This window comes from Ipomoea nil, unplaced genomic scaffold (genome assembly GCF_001879475.1).
Source record: "Ipomoea nil cultivar Tokyo-kokei standard unplaced genomic scaffold, Asagao_1.1 scaffold2845, whole genome shotgun sequence".
In the NCBI taxonomy this organism is placed as follows: Eukaryota; Viridiplantae; Streptophyta; class Magnoliopsida; order Solanales; family Convolvulaceae; genus Ipomoea; species Ipomoea nil.
In genome coordinates this window covers 4,588,186-4,610,487 of record NW_017619273.1, presented here as the reverse complement: position 1 = coordinate 4,610,487, position 22,302 = coordinate 4,588,186, and the positions used below count along the sequence as shown (strand labels likewise).

General features: G+C 34.2%; 1 protein-coding gene and 1 long non-coding RNA gene across 2 annotated transcripts; one reads left to right on the top strand and one right to left on the bottom strand.

The window, feature by feature from the left end:
- Nucleotides 1-2,993: 2,993 nt before the first annotated feature.
- LOC109160061 lies at nucleotides 2,994-6,515 on the top strand. Its single transcript, XM_019308190.1, has 7 exons — nucleotides 2,994-3,508; nucleotides 4,203-4,289; nucleotides 4,387-4,644; nucleotides 4,724-4,888; nucleotides 4,996-5,049; nucleotides 5,139-5,285; nucleotides 5,802-6,515. The coding sequence occupies exons 1-7, from the start codon at nucleotides 3,320-3,322 to the stop codon at nucleotides 6,177-6,179; spliced, it is 1,278 nt and encodes a 425-aa protein (XP_019163735.1). The 5' UTR covers nucleotides 2,994-3,319; the 3' UTR covers nucleotides 6,180-6,515.
- Nucleotides 6,516-21,431: 14,916 nt separating this feature from the next.
- Nucleotides 21,432-22,115, bottom strand: LOC109160062. The gene is made up of 2 exons (XR_002050684.1): nucleotides 21,966-22,115; nucleotides 21,432-21,660 (listed from the first exon to the last, which is right to left on the bottom strand). It is a non-coding gene; the product is annotated as an uncharacterized LOC109160062 (long non-coding RNA).
- Nucleotides 22,116-22,302: the final 187 nt, after the last annotated feature.

Here is a 22,302-nt window from a genome sequence, read left to right as displayed (position 1 = left end):
AAATTAACTATTTTTTTCATTACTTATTTTCTTTAATAATTTTTAATTATGTTTAAATTTAATTATTTAAATTTAATAATAATTTTAATGTAATTTTTAAATATTTAAATTTTATATTCTAATATTAAACTTAATATCATAAAAATTAAATTAAAAATAATTTTAATCAAGTCTCGTTAATCGAATCAGATAAATAAAATGAGTCGGAGGTAATAACAAATATAGTTTAGATAAAACAATGTTATTTTTCAATATTTTATTGACAAAAGTGCAATTTTTTCAATAGTATTACTTGTGTTTTTTATTTATTATTTTTTTCAAAGACCAAATGGGAAAGGAAACCGCTAGTAAAGCCTGAAAAAGGTCAAAAAAGGAAATCTAATTGTCAATGTGGGCCCTCTTGAAACGACAAGAGACAGCAAAGAGTGTGCCATTTTCTCCACTCGCCCACTTTTCAATACGTACAATGCCCTTTTTTTCCACCATCCCTCTTTTGCCCCTCCCGCGTGTTCACAAAAGGGAGGATCCAATTCCAAATGCCAAATAATCCATTTAAAGGACTTATTTTACTTGTAGCCCATATTCTTTTGATAATTACACTTTAGTCTCTAAAATTCCATAATCCTTTGTGATGGAAAATGTTTTTTGAAAAATGAGTAATTTTTCAGAAAATATTTTTCTTTTTAATGTTTGGTTGCATTCAGAAAAATTGTCTTGGTGTGTTTGGTCCATTATAAAAAATGAGTAGAATTGTATAATTAAACATTATAAATATTTTATTTAGAATATGAAAATATTAAAAATAATATTATTTATAAAAAAAAAAAAAAGAGGGTTTCCGGTGGCTGAAGTCATTTTCTGTTAAAATGCCTACATTTTCTCCAGTCAACGAAAAATATTTTCCGTAAACTGAATTTTCCTAATGCATTCAAATACTGAAAACTCAGAAAACATTTTCCATAAGTCATTTTCAGGATTTCCAAACGGACTCTAAATTAAATCAATTGCATTTTTCCCATTTTGTTACACAAACATTTATAGCTAATTATACCTTATAGGATACTTCTAAAATATCTTAAGACATCATAAAGAGGATAAGATGCATCTCACATTGACTTCAAATGACAATTTGAGTCAAAATGTAAAATTTGGACCATACATACTCATAAACTAATTTTTCTGATATAATTAGAACCTTGGTTATATCAAGTGTAACTCCATAAATAAGTAATATAAATACATGAATTATATTGGCCGTGTTTGGTAAAATAGTTAGTTGGTTAAACAATCAATATGAGTGTTTGAATAATTAGTTTTTTTTTTTTTTTTTTTTTTTTTTTTTTTTTTGTAACAACTTGTTGCTCCAAAATACTAAAATTAAAAAAAAAATTGATAAAAGTAGTTTTTTTTTCGATAAACTTTTTGAAAAAGTCATTTTGCATGTAATCAACTATCAACTAATAGCTAATTTACCAAAAATGTTTCTACAATCAGCTAATGATATTAATTAATCAAATTCACTAACTCAATTAGCTAACAGCTATTTACCAAACACCCCATTGTATTTTTCTCTATTTTGTAGACAAAGTTCAAAGTCAAACTACTACATTGACTTTGTTTTCATTTTAAAAATCTAACTCACCACTTGTACTATTAAAATTTGTAATAACTATTGCAAAAGAGGTGATCGGGTGAGTATAACATGATTCTTGTACTTTAAAATCATAAGTTCAATAATTTCCAACGCATTCTGGATCAAGTCTGTTGCCGCATAAGGTCTTCTCAGTGCAATATATTTCTCATGTGTGATTTGCATATTATTACAAATGAACGGTGTTTACATAATTCACACTCTATAATAATAATTGTAGGTTTCCTAAAAAAAACTAATTGGACTATAAAATTAATAGCATCGTTAGAAAATTTAATTGTTGTCATTTTATCAAAATAATAACCTTTCAATAATTAATATTTCATTGAGTTTTATTTTTCTTGGCTAATTAGCAGTGGCAGTAATTCTAATGCATGATGACTTAATTAAAATAACAACTTAACCATGATTTAATAATATTAATTTCTTCTAAAGCTTTATTCCATTCCACATTTGTGATACTATATACTTAGATAGTACCCACCAAAATAAGCATTCATATATAATTTATGGGGGGACCATATTGAACAGGGATAGGTCATGGGTGGCACAGTGAAGGTTTATGGGACCCAATGTATGATTTAGGAAATAATAAGGGGTGTAGATAAAAGATGACAATTATTATATGGATCTGGGTCTAAAAATACACAATTTATTTATTTATTTATTTTTTTTTTTGGGGTATAACCAGAGTTTTCACTGTCGAACACAATGACGGCCTAGAGATTTAAGATTGCTCCATTCCCAAAGTCAATGATCAAACCCTTGACCTTTAGTTAATGATGGATGAGTCCATTCCACTCAACCACACCCTCCAAGTTACACAATTTACCTTTTAAAAATTAACAATTTGTAATAACCCGTATTGTATTCACAAATTCCAAAAATTTAGAAACACAAATTATATTATAGATGTTCACAAATACTAAAAATACGCAATTTAGGACCAGGGTTTATCTTGAATGGCTGGTCCATGGTATACCAACCGATGAAAGATTCTGAAATACAAATGTGAAAAGAAAAAAGAGTTAATCAATATTTTAGTCCCTCAATTATTTCCTAATTGTCAATATAGGAGAGTACTACATGTCATCTGAGCACGAGGTGTTTGACATCATTGAATTATTTAAAATTTTATCAATTAAACACTTTCAGGGATCTAAATGGTAATTTTTATATTTTTAAAATTTTTGTCAATTTGATCACTAAAATGATTTAAGGATCAAATTAGTTAAAATTGAAAATTAAGAACTACATTGATAGTTAGAAAATAATTGAGGGAGGAAAATGTTATTTCCCAAAAAACAATAAACTTGTCTGATTATAAAAAGATTAAAAAGGACTGGCACATGAGCACACCTCTGCATTTCAATTGGATTTTACGAAGGAGCACAATTGCAGAAAAAGAGAGAGAGACAGAGAGAGAGAGAGAGAGAGACCTTTTCATCCTCATCTCTTCTTCACACTCTCACTCTCCCCGAACAACACTTTGGATTTCTTAGTTGAGGTGGTGCGCAGGATAAGCAGGGAGGTGCGTAGGATAAGCAGGTTGCTGAGTTCTTGGTCCGGGCTTGGAGAGCTGCTGCACATTGGTGTAGCTATTGCCGTTTCAGCTCGTGTCTGAAATTGGGTTCGGCTTAGTCTAGCTGGTGGAGGGTTTCCGGGAGGATGGCGCATTTTAGCGGTGGACAGTGGGGGACGAAGAGGAGGATGCTCGGAGTAGCTCTGTTCTTGCTCTGCTTCTATGGCGGCCTAATCTCGCTATCTTGCGCCGCCAGGCTAACGGCCTCTAGGAAGCATGCCGAGCTTAAGAAGCACTTGAAAAGGCTTAACAAAGATGCCGTCAAAACCATTGAGGTAAAACTGTAAAACCCTTTTATGGGAATTTCTCTTACATTTTAATTTCTTGGGTTAATGGGCGGTTTTGTATTTTGAACAGGAAAAATCATTTCTTGAATCAGTTAAACTCTGAGTTTTTTTTAAGTCCATTCTGGGCTGTTGAAAAAATGTTTGATTTTTTTTTTTTTTTTTTTTTTTTTTTTACAGACAATATTTTCTTGAATCATGTAGCTTAAAGTTGAATTTGTTTGCCTTTTTCAAAAATTTGGTGTTTCTTAAAAGTCCATTTTCTTTGGGTTTTAAGTTTTAACCAAGAATATTTAGAGTCTGCAGGTTAGGTATCTGACTATTTGAGTATCTGTTCATTTGTTTTAATGAAGTCATGGGAATCTTTTTTCTTTCTTTTTATTCAACTGATTTTTAAGTACTAGGAATCTGTCATTGGTGTAGCTGTTCTTGCCTTCTTGGTATGGATATTGTAGTGAGATTCAACTACTAATGTAGCAGGCATTAATGATGTTCTGTACTGATTCCCCATGTTCCTTTTGCTTTAATTTATTTTGGAACCCTATTTACTGTGGTTTTGGGAATGATTTCTTCAGGTATGAAAATGATTAAAGTTAGGGATGTATAATGGTTTTTTCTGTTCCAAGAAAATGATTTAAAGTTATATTGTGTACTTATTTTGCTATAATGATTTTACACCAAACAGAGCCCAGATGGAGATATCATTGATTGTGTACACATCTCCAAACAGAGAGCTTTCGATCACCCGTTTCTCAAAGACCATGAAATCCAGGTATCTTCGATTCTTTGGTCGTTTTCGTTACTATGATTTTGGTTGTTTCCCGAGTCCTGACACTTTGTTTGCGGGTTTTGTTGATCAAATTGTGCAGATGAGGCCAAGCTACCACCCGGAGGGTCTGTATGATGTAAACGAGGAGTCGACGGGGCCTAAAGAAAGAACAAACCCGATCACTCAGTTGTGGCATATGAACGGGAGGTGCCCCGAGGATACTATCCCTGTAAGGAGGACAAAGGAAGATGACGTGTTAAGGGCGAGCTCGGTGAAGAGGTACGGGAAGAAGAAGCACACGAGCTTAGCTAAGCCCCGAGGTACAGATCCCGACCTCGTGAATGAAAGTGGTCATCAGGTAACTATTGCCATGCCTTACGATTTTTGCTCAATTTGTTCGTTATTCCATTGTTCTTACTGGTTTTGCGGGTTACCAGCACGCGATAGCATATGTCGAGGGCGACAAGTATTACGGGGCGAAGGCTACAATTAATGTTTGGGAACCCAAGATTCAGCAACCTAACGAGTTCAGCTTGTCGCAGCTCTGGATACTAGGTGGTTCGTTTGGCGAGGACCTTAACAGCATTGAAGCTGGGTGGCAGGTATTATCCATCCCTCGGGCAAATAACGATAAAAAGTGTAATTTGAACCAAATTTAACAACTTTTGTGTAACTGTTTAGTCTAACGTGAGGATTTTCGTGGCCTCAGGTTAGCCCAGACCTTTACGGTGACAATAACACGAGACTGTTCACTTACTGGACTGTAAGTTTACAAATTTACCGATGACTATTCCTTAATCCCGGGAAGGAATCTTATTGCGAACGTGCTAACGTTTCCCGAATTTTCGGCAGAGCGATGCATATCAGGCCACGGGTTGCTACAACCTACTTTGTTCGGGGTTCATTCAGATCAACAGCGAAATAGCAATGGGTGCTAGCATTTCCCCGGTCTCAGCTTTCAGAAACTCCCAGTACGATATCAATATTCTTATATGGAAGGTACGTTCGTTCCAAATTCACCAAAGTCTGCCTTTTTTCGAGTGGTGGGCACGGCTATAATTCAGCCAGACCATCATTGTAAGTCTTGAATAATTGTTGAATAGGTGAATATATAATTGAAAAAACTGAAAAGCGTACCAATATCCATTATTACTCTAATCATGAATATATTTTCTTTTTGCTACCAAATTAAAAAGGAACGATCGGGTATTTGGTAAAGTTGCATTATCTCTTTAGGAAAAGTATCATTGCAGCCGCATAACTTCACATTCTGGTGTCTGAAAACCTCGAAGGGCCTTACTTTCCACCGCCTAAGGGCCTAACATGTATAGTGAGAACAAAAGGTCTAGCTTCTGTGGTTCATGTTCAGTTGAGTTACCATGATTTACATCCTCCCAAATGCTCTGTCAGGTCGGGGTGTGGGGGGCCCTTAGGGTTGGGGTTCAGCCTTTTGGAAGAATGTATAGTGAGAACACTAGATGACTAAAGTTACGTTTCGTTTTCTATCTTTTCTAGGATCCAAAACAGGGAAATTGGTGGATGCAGTTCGGGAATGACTATGTTTTGGGCTACTGGCCGTCGTTCTTGTTCTCGTACTTGGGGGAGAGTGCATCGATGATTGAATGGGGCGGGGAGGTGGTGAACTCGAGGCCCGACGGGCAGCACACCTCCACCCAAATGGGCAGCGGTCATTTCCCGGAAGAAGGGTTTGGCAAGGCGAGCTATTTTAGGAACATCCAAGTTGTCGACAGCTCCAACAACCTTAAGTCCCCCAAAGGTCTAGGCACCTTCACTGACCAATCCAACTGCTATGATGTCCAGACAGGCAACAATGGAGATTGGGGCCATTTCTTCTACTACGGAGGCCCCGGGAGAAACCCTAATTGCCAATGAAGCTCTTACAAATCCCTCCTAACTGTGTATCATTCAATATTTAAGTGTAGTCTAGCTAGTGCAGTAGTGCCTGCTCTCTATCCTCTTGTATACCTCTTTTTTATACTTTTTTTTTTTTTTTTTTTTTGGTTCTTAGGATTGAGTTGATTAGTAGTAAATGTGAACTGTTATATAGTCAGAAGCTTTGGCCTTTTTGAGAGTTCTCCTTGTAAGTGAATGGGGAAATGTGGTCAAGTTTCATAATTGGCTAAATATGCTGCCCTTGATCATTTTTCCTTGTATTTTTCTGTTTTTTAGTGAACTATTTTGGAGTATATATAGTTCCTTTCTATGTAACCATGAAATGATAGTTCTGGTCTAACATCTGTGTTCAGTTGAGTTACTATGATTTACATCATTCCAGATGCTCTGTCGCGTCGGGACGTGGACACTTGAGTTGGAAATTCAACCTTTTGGTAACAACAATGAAAGGATAGCCCTAATTTTATTCAATTCCCATTAAGTTAAAATTCATGTTAGAGTTAGCATCTAGAATCCGGTGTTTAATTAATATAATGTGTCTCTACTCTCTACTCAAATGTAAAAGTCTTAAGCTCAAGTCTTGTTTCACAAAGATTCAAGAATCAATATTGGATTTTTATATAGATTTATTTAATTCTGTTAATGGTGTCATAGTTACAACTACTATTCAAGAATATACACGGGATAAATCTTGCTTATGTGTAATAGCATATAAACTGCACACAAAAATAAAATAGTTATACATTTGATTTGGTAAGCAGAAGGTTGCAATTTACAAATTTGACTCTCAATAACAGCGGTTTATTGATTTTCTTGATTTGAGTCGGTCAATTATAGACAACCTAAAGTGGTATACTTCATTGTAGTCATTTGTTAGTTAAGGTCACGAGACATGATTCACCCATTGTACACCCTCAAGTAGTAACTGTGAATTTTCCTCGTCACTAGAAAAAGGAAAATACTTGATGACCACTTATTTTATAGTCTTAACTTTTACTCTCTTTCACAAATTTTTAATGTAGATACTTTCCTATAAAACCACATGATAAAAATATAATCTATCATTATTTGTTACAGAAGTATAATTTGAGAGTATCTATAATCAAATTTCTACAAAAAGTGTATATAATCATACCCTCTATACATATAGTGTGTGTGAGTGTATATAATCATACCCTATATACATATAGTGTGTGTATGTCAGTGTGTGTACACAGACCCACAGTGTACAAGCTGACAATATGGCCACCCAAGAATGTGATTCTGTGAATGGGTTAAAAAGGGGATTTCAAAAAGGAAAATGATACATATATTATCGTAGAGTAAAATTTTTGCCATATATTCTCATAGAGTAAAATTTTTGTCTTATCTGTCATAATTTGATTTATAGAAGAGAAAGAAAATAATAAAAATTATGATTCATTAATTTTTCTAAATAAATCAAAATATGACATCTAAGCTGAGGGTAAAAAGTAAAGTAGAAAATGAAAATATGTGTAATATTAGAGTCTTTTTGGAAAGCAGAAAAATAATTTTGGAAAATTTTTGAAATTTTCAGTGTTTAGATGCAATAAGAAAATCCAATCAACGAAAAGCATTTTTCGTTGATTGGGGGAAATGAAACTATTTTGACGAAAAATAACTTTTGTTAAAATATTTAATTATATAATTTTATTTATTTTTCAGAAAATATTTTCCAGATGTCATTTTGTTGCTTTCTAAATAGAATCTTAGTATATTTGAGATTTACAGAATCATATTGAGAAATAAAGGAATCTCTAATGTTGTGCATGTGAGTCGATATATGACAACTTTATTTGTATTTTTGTGATTATTTATTATAATTTAGTGAATGTAGGGCCCAACAGCTTTTTGGGAAAAGAGCCACCCTATGTCCATTTCCACAAATCACTGAGCATGAATGATGTATGTTAGACTCCCAAATCTGTGATGAATTGCTCTCCATTCAATTTCTCCATATATCTAAAGTCTGTCCCCCTTTGGATTCCAATTCTAAAGTCACTTTTCTCTTTTCATATATTTTATCTTAGAGCATTTTTTTTAAACCTTTTATCTTAGAGCATTAGATGCCAAAGTCCAATTATGATAGACTATGCATATATAGACATATATGATGTGACATAATGCATACAAATGTAGACTTAATACAATCATTTCGTGGAGAATCCTCAACCCCAAGGGCTCCTCAAGTTCCGATTTGATAGAGCATGTAGAAAGATGTAAACCACGGTAACTTAGTGATTAAACAAACAGGACCAAATGCTGGTGCACACAAAAGATCTGCTTATTTTGGACATAATCCCTATACTATCAGTCTGTCACTGTTGAGTTTCGAACTTTGATATCTTTTCTCAAATACTACTTATTGAATTATCAAACTAAGCCCGTGCGAACTACTTATGACATTCATTGTTACTGCCATTTGAAGTAAACATTTGAAATATAAAAATGAAGATGAATAATCATTTTACATAAAGTGGACATGTAATTAATTGGAAGTGAATATTTTAGTGTTGTTGAGTGCCGAAAGGAGATATTTGATGATGATGATGAAGTTGGGATAAGGAGAAAAACAATGGATTCCCAACAAAAGAATTTTGGTTAAGTTGTTCAAGGAATATTGCATATTACTCAAAGAGTATAGTGATTGTTCCATTTGCATATATGCCTTCTTTATTGCTTGAAGGATTAAAGATGATTTTTTCTATGCTAATATTACTTCCGCTTATGGTTTCTTGTTCTAAAAATTACAAGACGCTATCTTATATCGGAATTTTTACAAAACTCTTCAAGCTCTTTTAGTTTTTTTTTTTTTTTTTTGGCAAATGAACTCTATGAGACAATAATGTCGTACACGTACCAATAGAATACGAGTATTGTTAATTTAGGCTGGATGAATTAAAGAAAAAGAGGAGAGATGTTCTTGCGACGTGTTATAAGTAACACTGCATTAAAAGCATTTCACAACCAGGGTATCGTGTGCTTTCGACTTGCAAATGCAGAACGTAATTGCTCAGACAGAGGGATTAAGGTGCAGAGAAGAGAGAATGTTCAAGGTGTGTTTAATGACTTAGTGAGGTGCTGTTTATATACTATTGAATATAACAACCCCTCCCTTACCAGACACAAAAAGGAGAGAAAAAATAGGGAGACTGTGATGAGCAGTGTTTTCCCTTTGAATGTTTCCAACAATCCCCCACACATTCAAAGAGGTAAGGTAGAAACAAATAATGTCGTCTGAGCGAGACTCCAAGAGTTGGTCTTCAAGTCAGTGACAGTGTCTTGAACTGACATGTGATACCACTGAGTGGTTTACTTTATGAAAGTAGGATGTACCTTTGAACTCTCAGTTTAGTAAAACTTTGAACTCAAGTGTTCAAGTCAACTCTAACAAAGTTGTACTCAGTCAAACACTTTGACTGACAACGAGTCCCTGTTAAGTCTAACTCTATATAGACTTTTAACTCTGCCAAGTCCATCTCAGTATAGACCACCTTCAGGCAACAGAGTATGTTATAGTCGCTTATTTCCATAACTTTTGGTGTAAGTCTTTCCATGATTTTGTTTAACCACCAAAGGTGGTATCCATCATGAATTCGTTACCTCATTGGCTTTAAGCCCATCTCCCTTGACGTTTCAAGGATGGCCTTTCGATTTAAGCCTTTTGTGAGAAGATCTGCTATACCCTCTCAGATCTCACAAGTTCTATTGTGATGACCTGTTCAGTATTATGATGTCTAACTCTTATGTGTCTTCTTTTCCCATTGTAGACACTATTCTTTGCCACACAAATGGCAGATGGAATCACAATGTATGGGTACGGCATGTGTTGGACACCCCCCACAATGGCACGTCTGCCAATAAATTTCTTAGCCACTCAACCTCTCAAGCGCTATGAACTCTACTTCCATAGTCGATCTAGCAATGCATGACTGTTTCATTAAATTCCACGATACAGCTGCCCCACACATGATGAACACATATCCACTTGTTGAATTGACATTCTCGATGTTATTCACCCATTTAGCATTTAAAAAAAAAAAAAAAAAAAAACCCTTCTATGACTGCTGGGAACCCTACATTGTCTAGTCCCCAGTATATGATACCTCTCAGGTACTAAAGTACTCACCTTAGTGCACTCCAGCGAGTATCATTTGGCCCAGCTATCATCCCTAAACCGCGCCTAAAACCTTGACGGTGGATTGTCCACTAGCCAAAGCACCCCAATCGCGTGCGATCCCCTCCCCAAGCCAACCCTCATCCACGCCCCAAACATATACTCATATGGCCTCGCGTTAGCACGCCTAGCCCCATGTAAAACCCATCTGTGTGGCCCAAAATTCCAGAGAATAAACAAAAGTTATGCAACCAGCATTCATACTTAAAGTTCACCCACATCCACAAGTCGTTCCTTAGAAATAACTTCATCTGCCTTTTGAGAGGTTTCGTGACATCCATCCCTACCCTAATATGATATAAACTCTTCTTAATACTTCTCATGCCAGACTTGTTGAAGCAAACAAACATCCTAGAAAATTCTCAATCTAGTCAAGCATCGACTCCATAGTATAGCCATGCGACAAGTTAGACACATGCACCCAGTAGTTTAGTATATTCAGATCCACACTACCCGACCCCTCCCATGGCTCCAGTAGCTTACACACTAGAAAACGACTCTTTAAGGAATAAGGACCCTTATCCAGAAACTCAGTGTGTGTCACCCTCATTGAAAAAAATTGAAAAAGAAACAAGTTGGCATGAACCTCAGAAACCCTAACCCTCAACAACGGACGCTAAACTGAGGCCAAAACATTGCACATGATGTTGAACTTAATCGACCGATCAGTTAGCAACATCTTTGCAAGCTCCCAGACCTCTTGTTGAGTTCTGGTAGTCGACAGCGAGTCACCCCCACCCCACCAGACGTAAACCCTCCTCATTGGCCGCCACAAATATACACCTACTAGCGAAGTTCTCCATCTGAACAAAATGCAAATCGAATAGCATCGATTGGACAAAACAGAACACATAAAGAAAGTTACGCAATTTCGCGATAAAACCCCAAGAAATCGAGAAGGAAAAAACTCTAGAACCCTATAGAGAAAAACATGATTGGAGAGATGTGTTTAATAACATCATTACATTGACATACAATTTATAGTGATTCTCATGATTATTTTTATTTAGGCATAGTTATTGGCCTGATTAATGTAAGTCTTAAGTTTATGCTATTGAGAACGTTAGTTTTAGTTCGTAATGTTAGTAAATCAACAAATCAGCTAGTTTGAGGGTGTGGGATTCCATCCCCTTATTGTATTTATGCTTTAATTTCTAATTGTTGAAGTTATGTTTTTACATTGTACATATTTTCTTGTACATTTATAAATTAATTTTAATTTTACATTTCTTCTTTGTTTATGATATATGGCTTATTTCTATTATCTTTTCTCTTTATAACTTACTTTTTTTATTAGGCAAATATTCAATCATGCACAATATTTGGCTATTAGTAAATGTAAATGTAAAATATAATGTTTTGGAGACAACACATTAACAGCACATTTGGTTCGCAAAATGAATTTTGAGAGAATAGGAATACTATTCCATATATAGGGGTAGGAATATTTCAGGCTCATTCATAGGGGCCTATGGACTGGCCAGGCCTGGCCTATTTAATAAAAAGGTCAGGCTTAGGCCTATTTAGAAGCCTAATAAGTTACATAGGCCCAAGCTTATATGTAAAGGCTTGGCCTACAAGCTTGTAGGCCCGAGTGTTTATATATATATATATATATATATATATATATATATATATATATATATATAACCCTAAAGCCTAATCTCGTAATCCCCAATTCAAGACTGCGAGAGCCGAGAGGCAACTGTGCGAGGCGAACTATGACAGGCTGCGGCGAGGCGGCGACTGGCCGACGAGGAAGCAGTGACTGACGGCGAGGTTAGTGGTTCTTACTTTTCTTTTACTCTTCTAATGTAGATTTGTAGCAGTGGACCAATGGTGTCTTCAGCCGCGAGTAGGACGATCGACGGCGGCCAGGATCACTTTGAGCCTTTTTTGCTTTGTGAGCGTTAGATTTTTGTACTACGGACTTATGGTTTTTCTTTTGTTAAATTTGTGTTGAATTTTTGTATTAGAGACTTGTGGTTATTAAACTTGTATTGTGGTCTTGTTGGATTTTGTATTATGAACTTCCAATTATTAAAGTTGTTTTGTTGGATATTGTATTATGTTTTGTCATTTTTGGGTTATTGATTGATTATAATTTTGTAATATGATACATGGATTTGTAATAATATACTTATGCAGTGCCTGCTATGTATTACTGATTTAATGTATTAGGCATACTTTTTATATTTTTTTACAACATGTATACTTTAAAAGGCTTTAACATGTAGGCCTTAAATAAAGCCTATTTATGATATACTTTGAAACCTTTTTAAAGGCCTATATATTAAATAGGCTTTTAAAAATGCTTCACGCCAGGCCAGACCAACTATAGGCTCTGGCTTGAGCCTAAAAAAAAAAGCCTACATACAGGTTCAAGCCCAGACCTAATTTTTTAAAGTCCGGCTCGACTTGGCCTATTTTCACCCCTATCCATAAGAATGGAAAAGGTAAGGAATAGAATACAAATTGTATTCTATTGTTTGGTTCGGTGAGGGAATAGACTTTTGGAATGTTATTCCAGTGTTTGGTTGGTTTAAGGAATAGAAATGGAATATATATATATATATATATATATATATATATATATATATATATATATATGTGTGTGTGTGTGTGTGTGTGTGTGTGTGTGTGTGTGTGTGTGTGTGTGTGTGTGTGTGTGTGTGTGTGTGTGTGTGTGTGTGCGCGCGCGCGCGCGCGTGTGTGTTTATGTGTATGTGTGTGTGTGAAAGACATAACTACCCTTATACAAAATATATAAATAATATTATTCAATATCAATTACAATATTGTAAAACCCTCCAAAGCCTTCGTCCCAGAAGCGGTCTATGTCTTCTTAGCGATTAAGAGGCTACAGGCTGGCGATGATCATCCCCGACCCTCCAAAACCGCTGCCAGGCCCCAGCAAGGCAACCGCCACCGTCAGTTTGGTGGTCGGCAGCCATTTGCGAAGTCTAGCGTCGCGAATCAGTTTGCGTCGTTGGAGGATTTTTCGGCGACTAAGCCACTACAAGGACAATCGGAGACCATCGATGGTGTTGGGGAAGCGTCAAGACCTAGCCCCGCTGATCAGATTGTCGTTCGAAGAGTCCCAGAATTCTTTGATTCTGTTGCGCAGCCGGCGGTGTCCCAGCGAATGAAGGGTGGCGATGATGAAAAGGACGACGGGGAACCTCTCTCGCGACCTCAGCAGCGTGATCGTCGGCCCAAGTTTGGTGATCGGCAGGCTCCTGTGAAGGTTCTCAACGCGACCCAGTCTCCGTCGCTGATGGCTTCTTCGGCGATTCAGTCACTACATGGACGTTCGGTGGCCGTAGATGGAGTCAGTGATAGGTCGCGACATGCCCCTGTTGCTCAGTTGGTTGATTGGAACTCCATAGGATTGCTTGGATTTGTTAGACAACCGGCGAGTTTTCGGTGTTCACAAGTCTCTAGAAATGAAGGGGATGGTGGTGTGGGCCTCGGTGTGGTTGCAGTATATGATTGGCATCCTCCGGAAGCATTGAAAGAGATGCAAAGACAGAGAGAAAGAGTAAAATAGAAAATAAAATATAAAATATATTCCTGAGAACTCAATAATATGTTAATACCAGGGTGGGCCCTAGTAATAAATCTACTATACTAATAAGAGCCCAAGAGAGTTAGGCCTATAATGGGTAGAAAAAATGGCGGTCAATTTTTTTACTCAAATGAATGGCTCAGATTGATCAAATTTTAATTTTTCATTGAGATTTCCTAATTTATCCTCAATGAATATGATTATCCGTTAACTTTTCCGTTAAATATTATCTTTTCCGTTAGTTTCTGTTAGTTCACCGTTAACTAACTCATTGATTTCAATAAGAAAGGTCTTAGGTTCGAACCTCATTCCAATCAAAGTTGGCATAATTAGTACTCTATTTTACTCTTCTTAAATTAAATAATAAATTAGTAGCTACAACAAAAAATAATACATATGCATTTCTTTATTATTATTACAAGTACTCTATTTTACTCTTCTTAAATTAAATAATAAATAGTAGCTACAACAAAAAATAATACATATGCATTTCTTTATTATTACAAAGGAATGGGGACACCCACATATACTATCTACGCCTTCACCAAGGCTTGAACCTAAGACATCCCACAAAAGGGGCCAACCAGATACCAGTAGACTACAAGCCACTTAGTACATATACATTTCTTTAATTTACAATTATGTGTCTACAATGTCTTTATTCAAAAAAAAAAATGATTCATTATCAATAAATTAAATAAGAGAAATAATTTCATTAGTTATATTGTATTTATTTTTCTCCAATATAAAAATTCTTTACATTCAAAATTCAAATTAATCAATTGATTATATTCGCTACATTGTCCATACAATGTCTTTATTAAAAAAATTATTCATTGTCAATAAATTAATTAAGAGAAATAATTTCATTAGTTATATTGTTTTTATTTTTCTCCAATGTAAAAATTATTTACATTCAAATTCATCAATTGATTATATTCACTACATTGTCTATTATCTTTTTGTGCACTATTTTTTAATTAAATATCAAAGTTATAATACACAATAATGATATATATTTATTTACCAAATATTTTATTAATACCATGAAAAAATTTAAATTAATATAGTCAATCATATTAACTGCTTGAGGGATTTGTTGACAAAGAGAGTATTCAAATCACACAACAAATTGAAGTGAGAAAGTACCTCGCAATGTCCATGTTTGATAATCCGTAGTTAGCGGTTAGCGTTAGCAGATTTGACCAGCGAATTATATCAACAGTTGGTAAAAGGATATTTAAAAAAATTAGCTGTTTAAATTAACATTTAAAATGAGTTAAGGGTATAATAATAATAATAATAATAATAATAATAATAGTAATAATAATAATAATAATAATAATAATAATAATAATTGTTTTAATAATAATTTTTTTAAAATATAGATTTGTTTTGGGAAAATCATTCTCAAAAACGCTAAGTGAAAATATTGTAAATTGCAATGTTTGTATTTTCAGTGGTTTATAACAAATTGTTGCTTCAAACTGTTGAATAACCAAAACACTTTCTTTAGCATTTTGATATTTGGGCTAAATCATATTTTCCAATCGCCCAATATCTTTGGGTTACATTATAATTAAAATTTTTAAATTTTTACTACATCTAAATTCCTTAAATTAGGAATTTCTTTATCCATAATAATTTATTCAACAATAATGGTTGAACTAAATGAACACTGAGCAAAATACCTAAATGACTGGTACTGTTGATTCATTCATTGATCTTGTATATATGTGTATTCATTAAATATATTAGAACATTTGCAACAAAAATACTTGATTACTATTTAAAAAAAAAAAATTAGTAACAATTATAATGAATCTCCTATATTACATTGTATTCATATACTATTAATTACATATTTAAATAAACAAATTAGACATTAAATTACTTATGTTGAACTTCTCATATATAATCTTGCATTGATATACTTTCAAATATTTATTTAATTATAAACACTAGGTAGAAAAAATGACCGTCAAATTATTAAATCAAATGAATAGTTCAGACGGTTCAGATTTTAATTTTTCCTTGAGATTCCCTAATTTATCTTTAATTATATGATTATCCGATCCGTTAACAATTTCAATATAATCTTGCATTGGTATACTTTAAAATACTTATTTAAGAAAAACATTGGGCATTATCTGAATCGCGCAATACGCGTAAAAAACTAGTATTCCCCATGTAGGGGGAATACGTCGTTCATAGGAATATTGTTCCCGGAATAAAAAAATTTATCAAACAAAGGAATCATTCCAGGCCTATTCCGTGAACCAAACGTGTCATAAGTGTATAATTAATTCAACGTTGATCATTTATTATTTCCCTTATCCCATTTTGAATTTGAATTTTTGTGTTTTTTTTTTTTGAAAGTTACTGGTTCTATTACATTGTAGTATATGTTCATATACTTTCTCAACCTACTGAAACACAAAGAACCAATAACGCCTCTACTGAGGCCCGAACTCATAATCTTCCAAATGGAAGTCCAACCCGGGTACCATTAGACCATATAGTCCTGGTTGAATTTTTGTGTTTATTAGTACTTTTACTGTAGTTTTTAAATATATAAATTTAATATACAAATTATAAAGTTAATATTAGACAAAAGTTAATTATAAATAATTTCAATTAAATCCCATTAACTGAATCAAATACAGATGAAGGGGATATTAATTTGGGGTGCAATATTGCTTATGTGCAGTTACTATCACTTTGTAACACATACATACTCTCTTGTGTTTACATTATTTTTCATATTATTTGATATTTACATTGCCAGCTAGGATACCTAATTGATAAAAAATAAAAAATGCAATTGTCACGACACATGAATTAGTGAACTATTGAGGTGTTACTTTAAATTCTTTTATACATTAAACCTTCGGGCCCAACGAGTGGAATTCTCAATTGGGCTTCAATCTCTATTGGGCCAAAAATCACAGGCAAATTATACTGTGGTCCGCAGTCCACAATGCATTGTGATCCAGATATCAAATATGCATTGTAGTTTCATTTCAACACAACTATAGTATCATTGTAATATAACTACAGTTTCGTTGGACAATATACACTCAAATATGTGAAATTGTTATTCAGTTTCATTTTATATACACTGCAGTTTTATTTCAACACAACTACAGTTTCATTTCAATTCAATTGCAGTTTCATTTGATAATATAATAAAAATAATACGTGAGACAGTGTCAGTTTAAATACACTATAATATCTGTCGTTTTGGACCATGATCCATAAAGCTTTGTGGACCGCGGTCCACAGTATAATTGTTGAAAATCACAATACTCAATTAGGAGTATCTTAATAAGATTATAGTTGATGAATTATATACATGATATTTTATATCAATCATTATACTATTGGGTCAATGCAAAAACTTATGTGAGACTATCTTATGGGTCTCAATCTGTGAGACGGATAAGATCTTTGATTAATAAGGTCAAAAACTCGACCCATTAATCAAAGATCCGACCCGTCTCACGAATTGAGATCCGTGAGGCGGTCTCACACAAGTGTGCCAATAATCACAATACTCAATTAAGAGTATCTTAATAAGATTATAGTTGATGAATTATATGCATTATATTTATATCAATCAGTAGACATAAAATTTATTATTAATAAATTAAATGTTCATTTTTAGTTTACCAAAGATTTATTTTTAAATATATTATCTAAAAATAAAATTAAATATATTAAAAATAAACACAGTATCAAGTTACAACTAGAAATGGGCAGTAGCCTTTTCTGTAAATAGCTTTAATTCTATTTACAAGAATTCTACATTTATTTTTGGGAAAATGACACCTTTTACCCCTGAGTTATATACTTATAGTACTTTTTCCCCCTCAATTATTTAGGTAAGCACATTAGCCCCCTCAATTATTTTAAAAGTGGTGTCTTTTCCCCCTAATATATTAAATTGACATTTATACCCTTAAAGTAAATATTTTATTTATTTTATTACTCGAACAAATTATTGCGTATACGTAGGGATGACCACGGTTCGGTTTGAATTGAACCGGATACTAAAGCAATCGAATTAATAGTTTACGGTTATAATTCAGATCTAGAACTCAATATTTAAATGTCAATTTATTAAAATTATGTATCAAAAAAATTGAATCTTGAACCGTGAACCGGCGGTTCCGGATCTGATTCGCGATTTTGAACCGTCTTTATTTTAAAATTTTAATTTTTTATTTTAAAATAGTTTAAATTCAACAATAAATGTATTTTATTTTTTCAGTTCGGAACATGAACAGTCCGTTCCGGTTCACGATTTTAATAAACTCTAAATATCGAATTTCGATTCTAAATTGTAATTGGAATATTTCGGTTTGGTTGCTATAGTGTTTGTTTAGTTTGAACCAAATTATGGTCATAATTTGTTGGGAAAAAAAAATAAATTAAATATTTAGTTTAAGGGTAAATATGTCCATTTAACATTTCATGGGGGAAAACAGCCACTTCAATAATTTAGGGGAAAAAAATGCTATAGATATATAACTCAGGGGAATACAATGCCTTTTTAATATTGTAAACTTTCTCTATACTGTCTAGGCTGGTAACTTTGTGTTGATTATTTACAACGTATTATTATATTATATACAAAAACAATAAAACAAAAATTATTATTTGGTAATGGTTTTTCCTTCCTATTGATCTTGAACCATTGATTCATGATATTTTGTGTTTGCACGGTGAATACCCTGGTATATATTAGGGCATTGAGAGACCAACCAAAAGGCCTAGAAAAAAACTATATTAACACATGTTTTTATTAATCAATTCATGATATTTATATTTAAATATATAACAAAACTAAATGTTTGGGAGTGAAGTGAAAAGGAAACTTTATGTATTCAATAAAAAGTGTGGCAGGAGTTTTTAGACGGTAGTATATATGTACAATAGGGAGCTTCAACAATAACTACAACACTGAGCAAGTGACGGGAACCAACAGAAAAACTAAGCACCCTAACCAACTAACTGATCTTGCTGAAGTGGCACTCTTGCTGATCATCCAAGTGAACTTCCAAAACTTCAAGTAGATAAAGCAGTCATTGCATCTCACAGGCAGCAAGAGCCATAGCTCTATATTCAACTTCAAAAGATAACCTAGAAACGGTGCTTTGCTTCTTGGACTTCCAGGACACTAAGGCATCTCCTAAGAATACACAAAACCCAGTTACTAATCTCCTAGTGTCAGGGCAGGTTGCCCAGTCTGAATCAGCAAAACCACTCATCTTCAAACTGGAATTTACAGGGAAAAATAAGTCATGCCCAGGATAACTCTTAAATTCTTAATATACCTTAGTACTCTGTGAGCTGCTTATAAATGAAGAGTAGTAGGATTATCAAAAAACTGAGACAATCGCTGCACAACAAAACAAATGTCAGGTCTGGTGATAGTTAGGTATAGAAGTTTTCCCACCGATCTCTTGTATTGAGTATTATCCTCCAAAGTTGTACCCTCATCTTTGAAAAGCTTATTAGCTTGTACCATATGGCACCATACTGGTTTGCTCTCTAGGAAACTTGTATCATGCAACAGATCCATGGCATATTTTCTCTTTGTTACAAATATGCATGTATGATTTCTAGCAACCTCAAACCCAAGGAAAAATCTTAAGTTCTCCAAATCTTAAGTTATTTGATATGCTGAATTTGACTTCCATCACTGCTAGCCAAAACAATATCATCAACATATACTAGTAGGGCAATGAAAGTATCACCAAAACCTCTAGTAAACAAGGATTTGTCACATATAGCTTGCTTAAAACCCATACTAGACAATTCAGTGGTTAATCTAGCATTTCATTGTCTGTTGGCCTGTTTTAAGCCATAAAGGGACCTCTTCAACTTGCAAACTTGCCCAGGCTGCTTAGGAATAAACCCTGGAGGAAGATTCATATACACATCTTCATTAAGATCCCCATTCAAGAAGGCATTGTTGACATCAAGCTGATGCAATTGCCACCCTTTTGCAGCTGCCACAACAAGCAAAGTTCTTATAGTTGTAACTTTGACTACTGGGCTAGAAGTGTCAATGTAGTCTAACCCACAAGTCTGGGTGTATCATTTTGTAACTAGCCTGACCTTACACCTTTCCACTATCCCATCAGCCTTGTGTTTCACCTTGTAAACCCATTTGCACCTTATTGGTTGCTTGGAGGTTGGAAGTGTGGTTAGTTCCCATGTGTGATTAGCTTATAAAGCATCTATCTCTGTTTTCATAGCAGCTCTCTAGCACTCATGTTAGATGGCCTCATTGTAGGATTTGGGCACTTGAATGCTAAGGATGTTAGTGGCAAAGGCTTTTAAACCAGAATACACTATATTATAGGAAAAAATTGCTAAAAGAGTATGATGAGAGGTTCTGGTAGCATGTAATGTGCAACTATAGTCCCTGAGATATGCATGCCTTGATATTTGTCTATTGGATCTTCTAGGTTGCACTGGAACATAATTTGGAACAGAATCATAGTGTGCCAGATCAGAATGTGCCATGTCAGAATCATCTTGAGTATAATTAGATATGTAACTATCTAATACTATAAAATTATCATTGTTCCTTGTTTCATCTCTTTGAGAAACCTTTTGGGAATATTACCTTCCATAATGTTGTTGTCATTTGGTAAGATGAGGTCCTGAGATGACCCTTGATCATTCAGATGATATGTTGTCTTGTAAGGAAAAATGTTCTCATAAAACACAATATCCCTTGATATGAACCCCTCCCTAGTCTTTAGATCATAAAGTTTATACCTCTTTACTCCATCAGGGTATCCAAGAAAATAACATCTTCTGGCCTTAGGTGAGAATTTTCCTTGGTGTCCTCAGTGTACAACAACATAGACCAAGCACCCAAAAACCTTGAAATGATTGTACTGAGGTGGCTTATTAAACAGAATTTAATGTAGAATCTGACTCTGTAAGGTTGCTGAGGGTAATTTATTGATGATGTAGACTGCATGCAATATACAGTCTCCCCATAAACTATCTAACAACCCTGCTTGAAACTTGAGAGCCCTTGCAACTGACAAAATGTACCCATGCTTCCTTTCAACTACATCATTTTACTATGGTGTGTAAACACATGTTGATTGATGAATGATCCCCTTCTCTTGGTAAAAGTTGTCCATCTTAAATTCATGTCCATTATATGTTCTGATGCATTTGGCAACCTTACCAAACTGTGTTAGGGTGAAAGCATAAAAGGCTTGAACAAGTGTCCTGACTTCATCCTCTCCTCTCAATAAATATACCCATGTGGCCCTACTATAGTCATCCACGATGGTTAGAAAATATTGGTGTCCATATATGGTGTGCACACGATATGGTTCTCAAATGTCAACATGTACAATATCAAAACAAGAACTAGAAACAGTGGAACTAACATTAAAGGGCAATCTCTTTTGCTTGGCTAAGTGACAGATATTACAAACACCATCTTTATTTATTCTCAAATCTACATTTGACAAAGGCAACAATTTCAACTTTCCATAGAAAAAATGTCCTAATCTGGCATGCCAAATGCTACTAGAATTACAAGCATTAGCCCTAACATGCCATATCTCACTAAAACAAGAGAATCTAAGTTTTACAAGATGATATAAGCCTTTCTACAAGCTAGCCAAACCAATCATCCTCCCACAATCCTGACCCTGTATAATACACAAATTCTATACAACAATTGCTTGTATTTAGAAGTCTTAATTAATTCATTGACATATATCAAATTATAATGGAATGCAGGAACACAGAAGACATTTTGCAAGATCAAACTGCCAGCATGAATTAAACCTATATGTGTAATATCAGTACTATCACCATTTGGTAATTCAACAAACATACCTTGAACTTTCTTAGCATTTGTCAACATACTAGGTTGGCAGACAACATGATGGGTGACCCGACTATCTAGTATCCAACTTGCTTTGTTCTTAGAAGAAAAATTAAGAGTGAGTACATTCAAGTTGAAGATTAGGAACAAATTTAGCAGCAATCAAATTAGCCTGAGGTGTCACCCCTCCAGTCACATCCAAAGGTGAGCAGTGAGCCACATTGTCCCTTTGCAAAAATTGTTTGAGCAACTGATATTCATCTTGGTTTAAAGTAACAAATCCAACATTTTCATTGGAAGACTGTTCAAGAGGAGTGAATTGCACTTGGTTAACAGATCCAACATTCTTGTTTCTTGGTTTCCATCCAGGTGGGTATCCACAGTGTGTCTAGTAAAGCCGCAATGAGTGCAGACTAGTTTCTTATTTTGTTGGAATAAAACTTTTTAGGCCTGAACTATTATT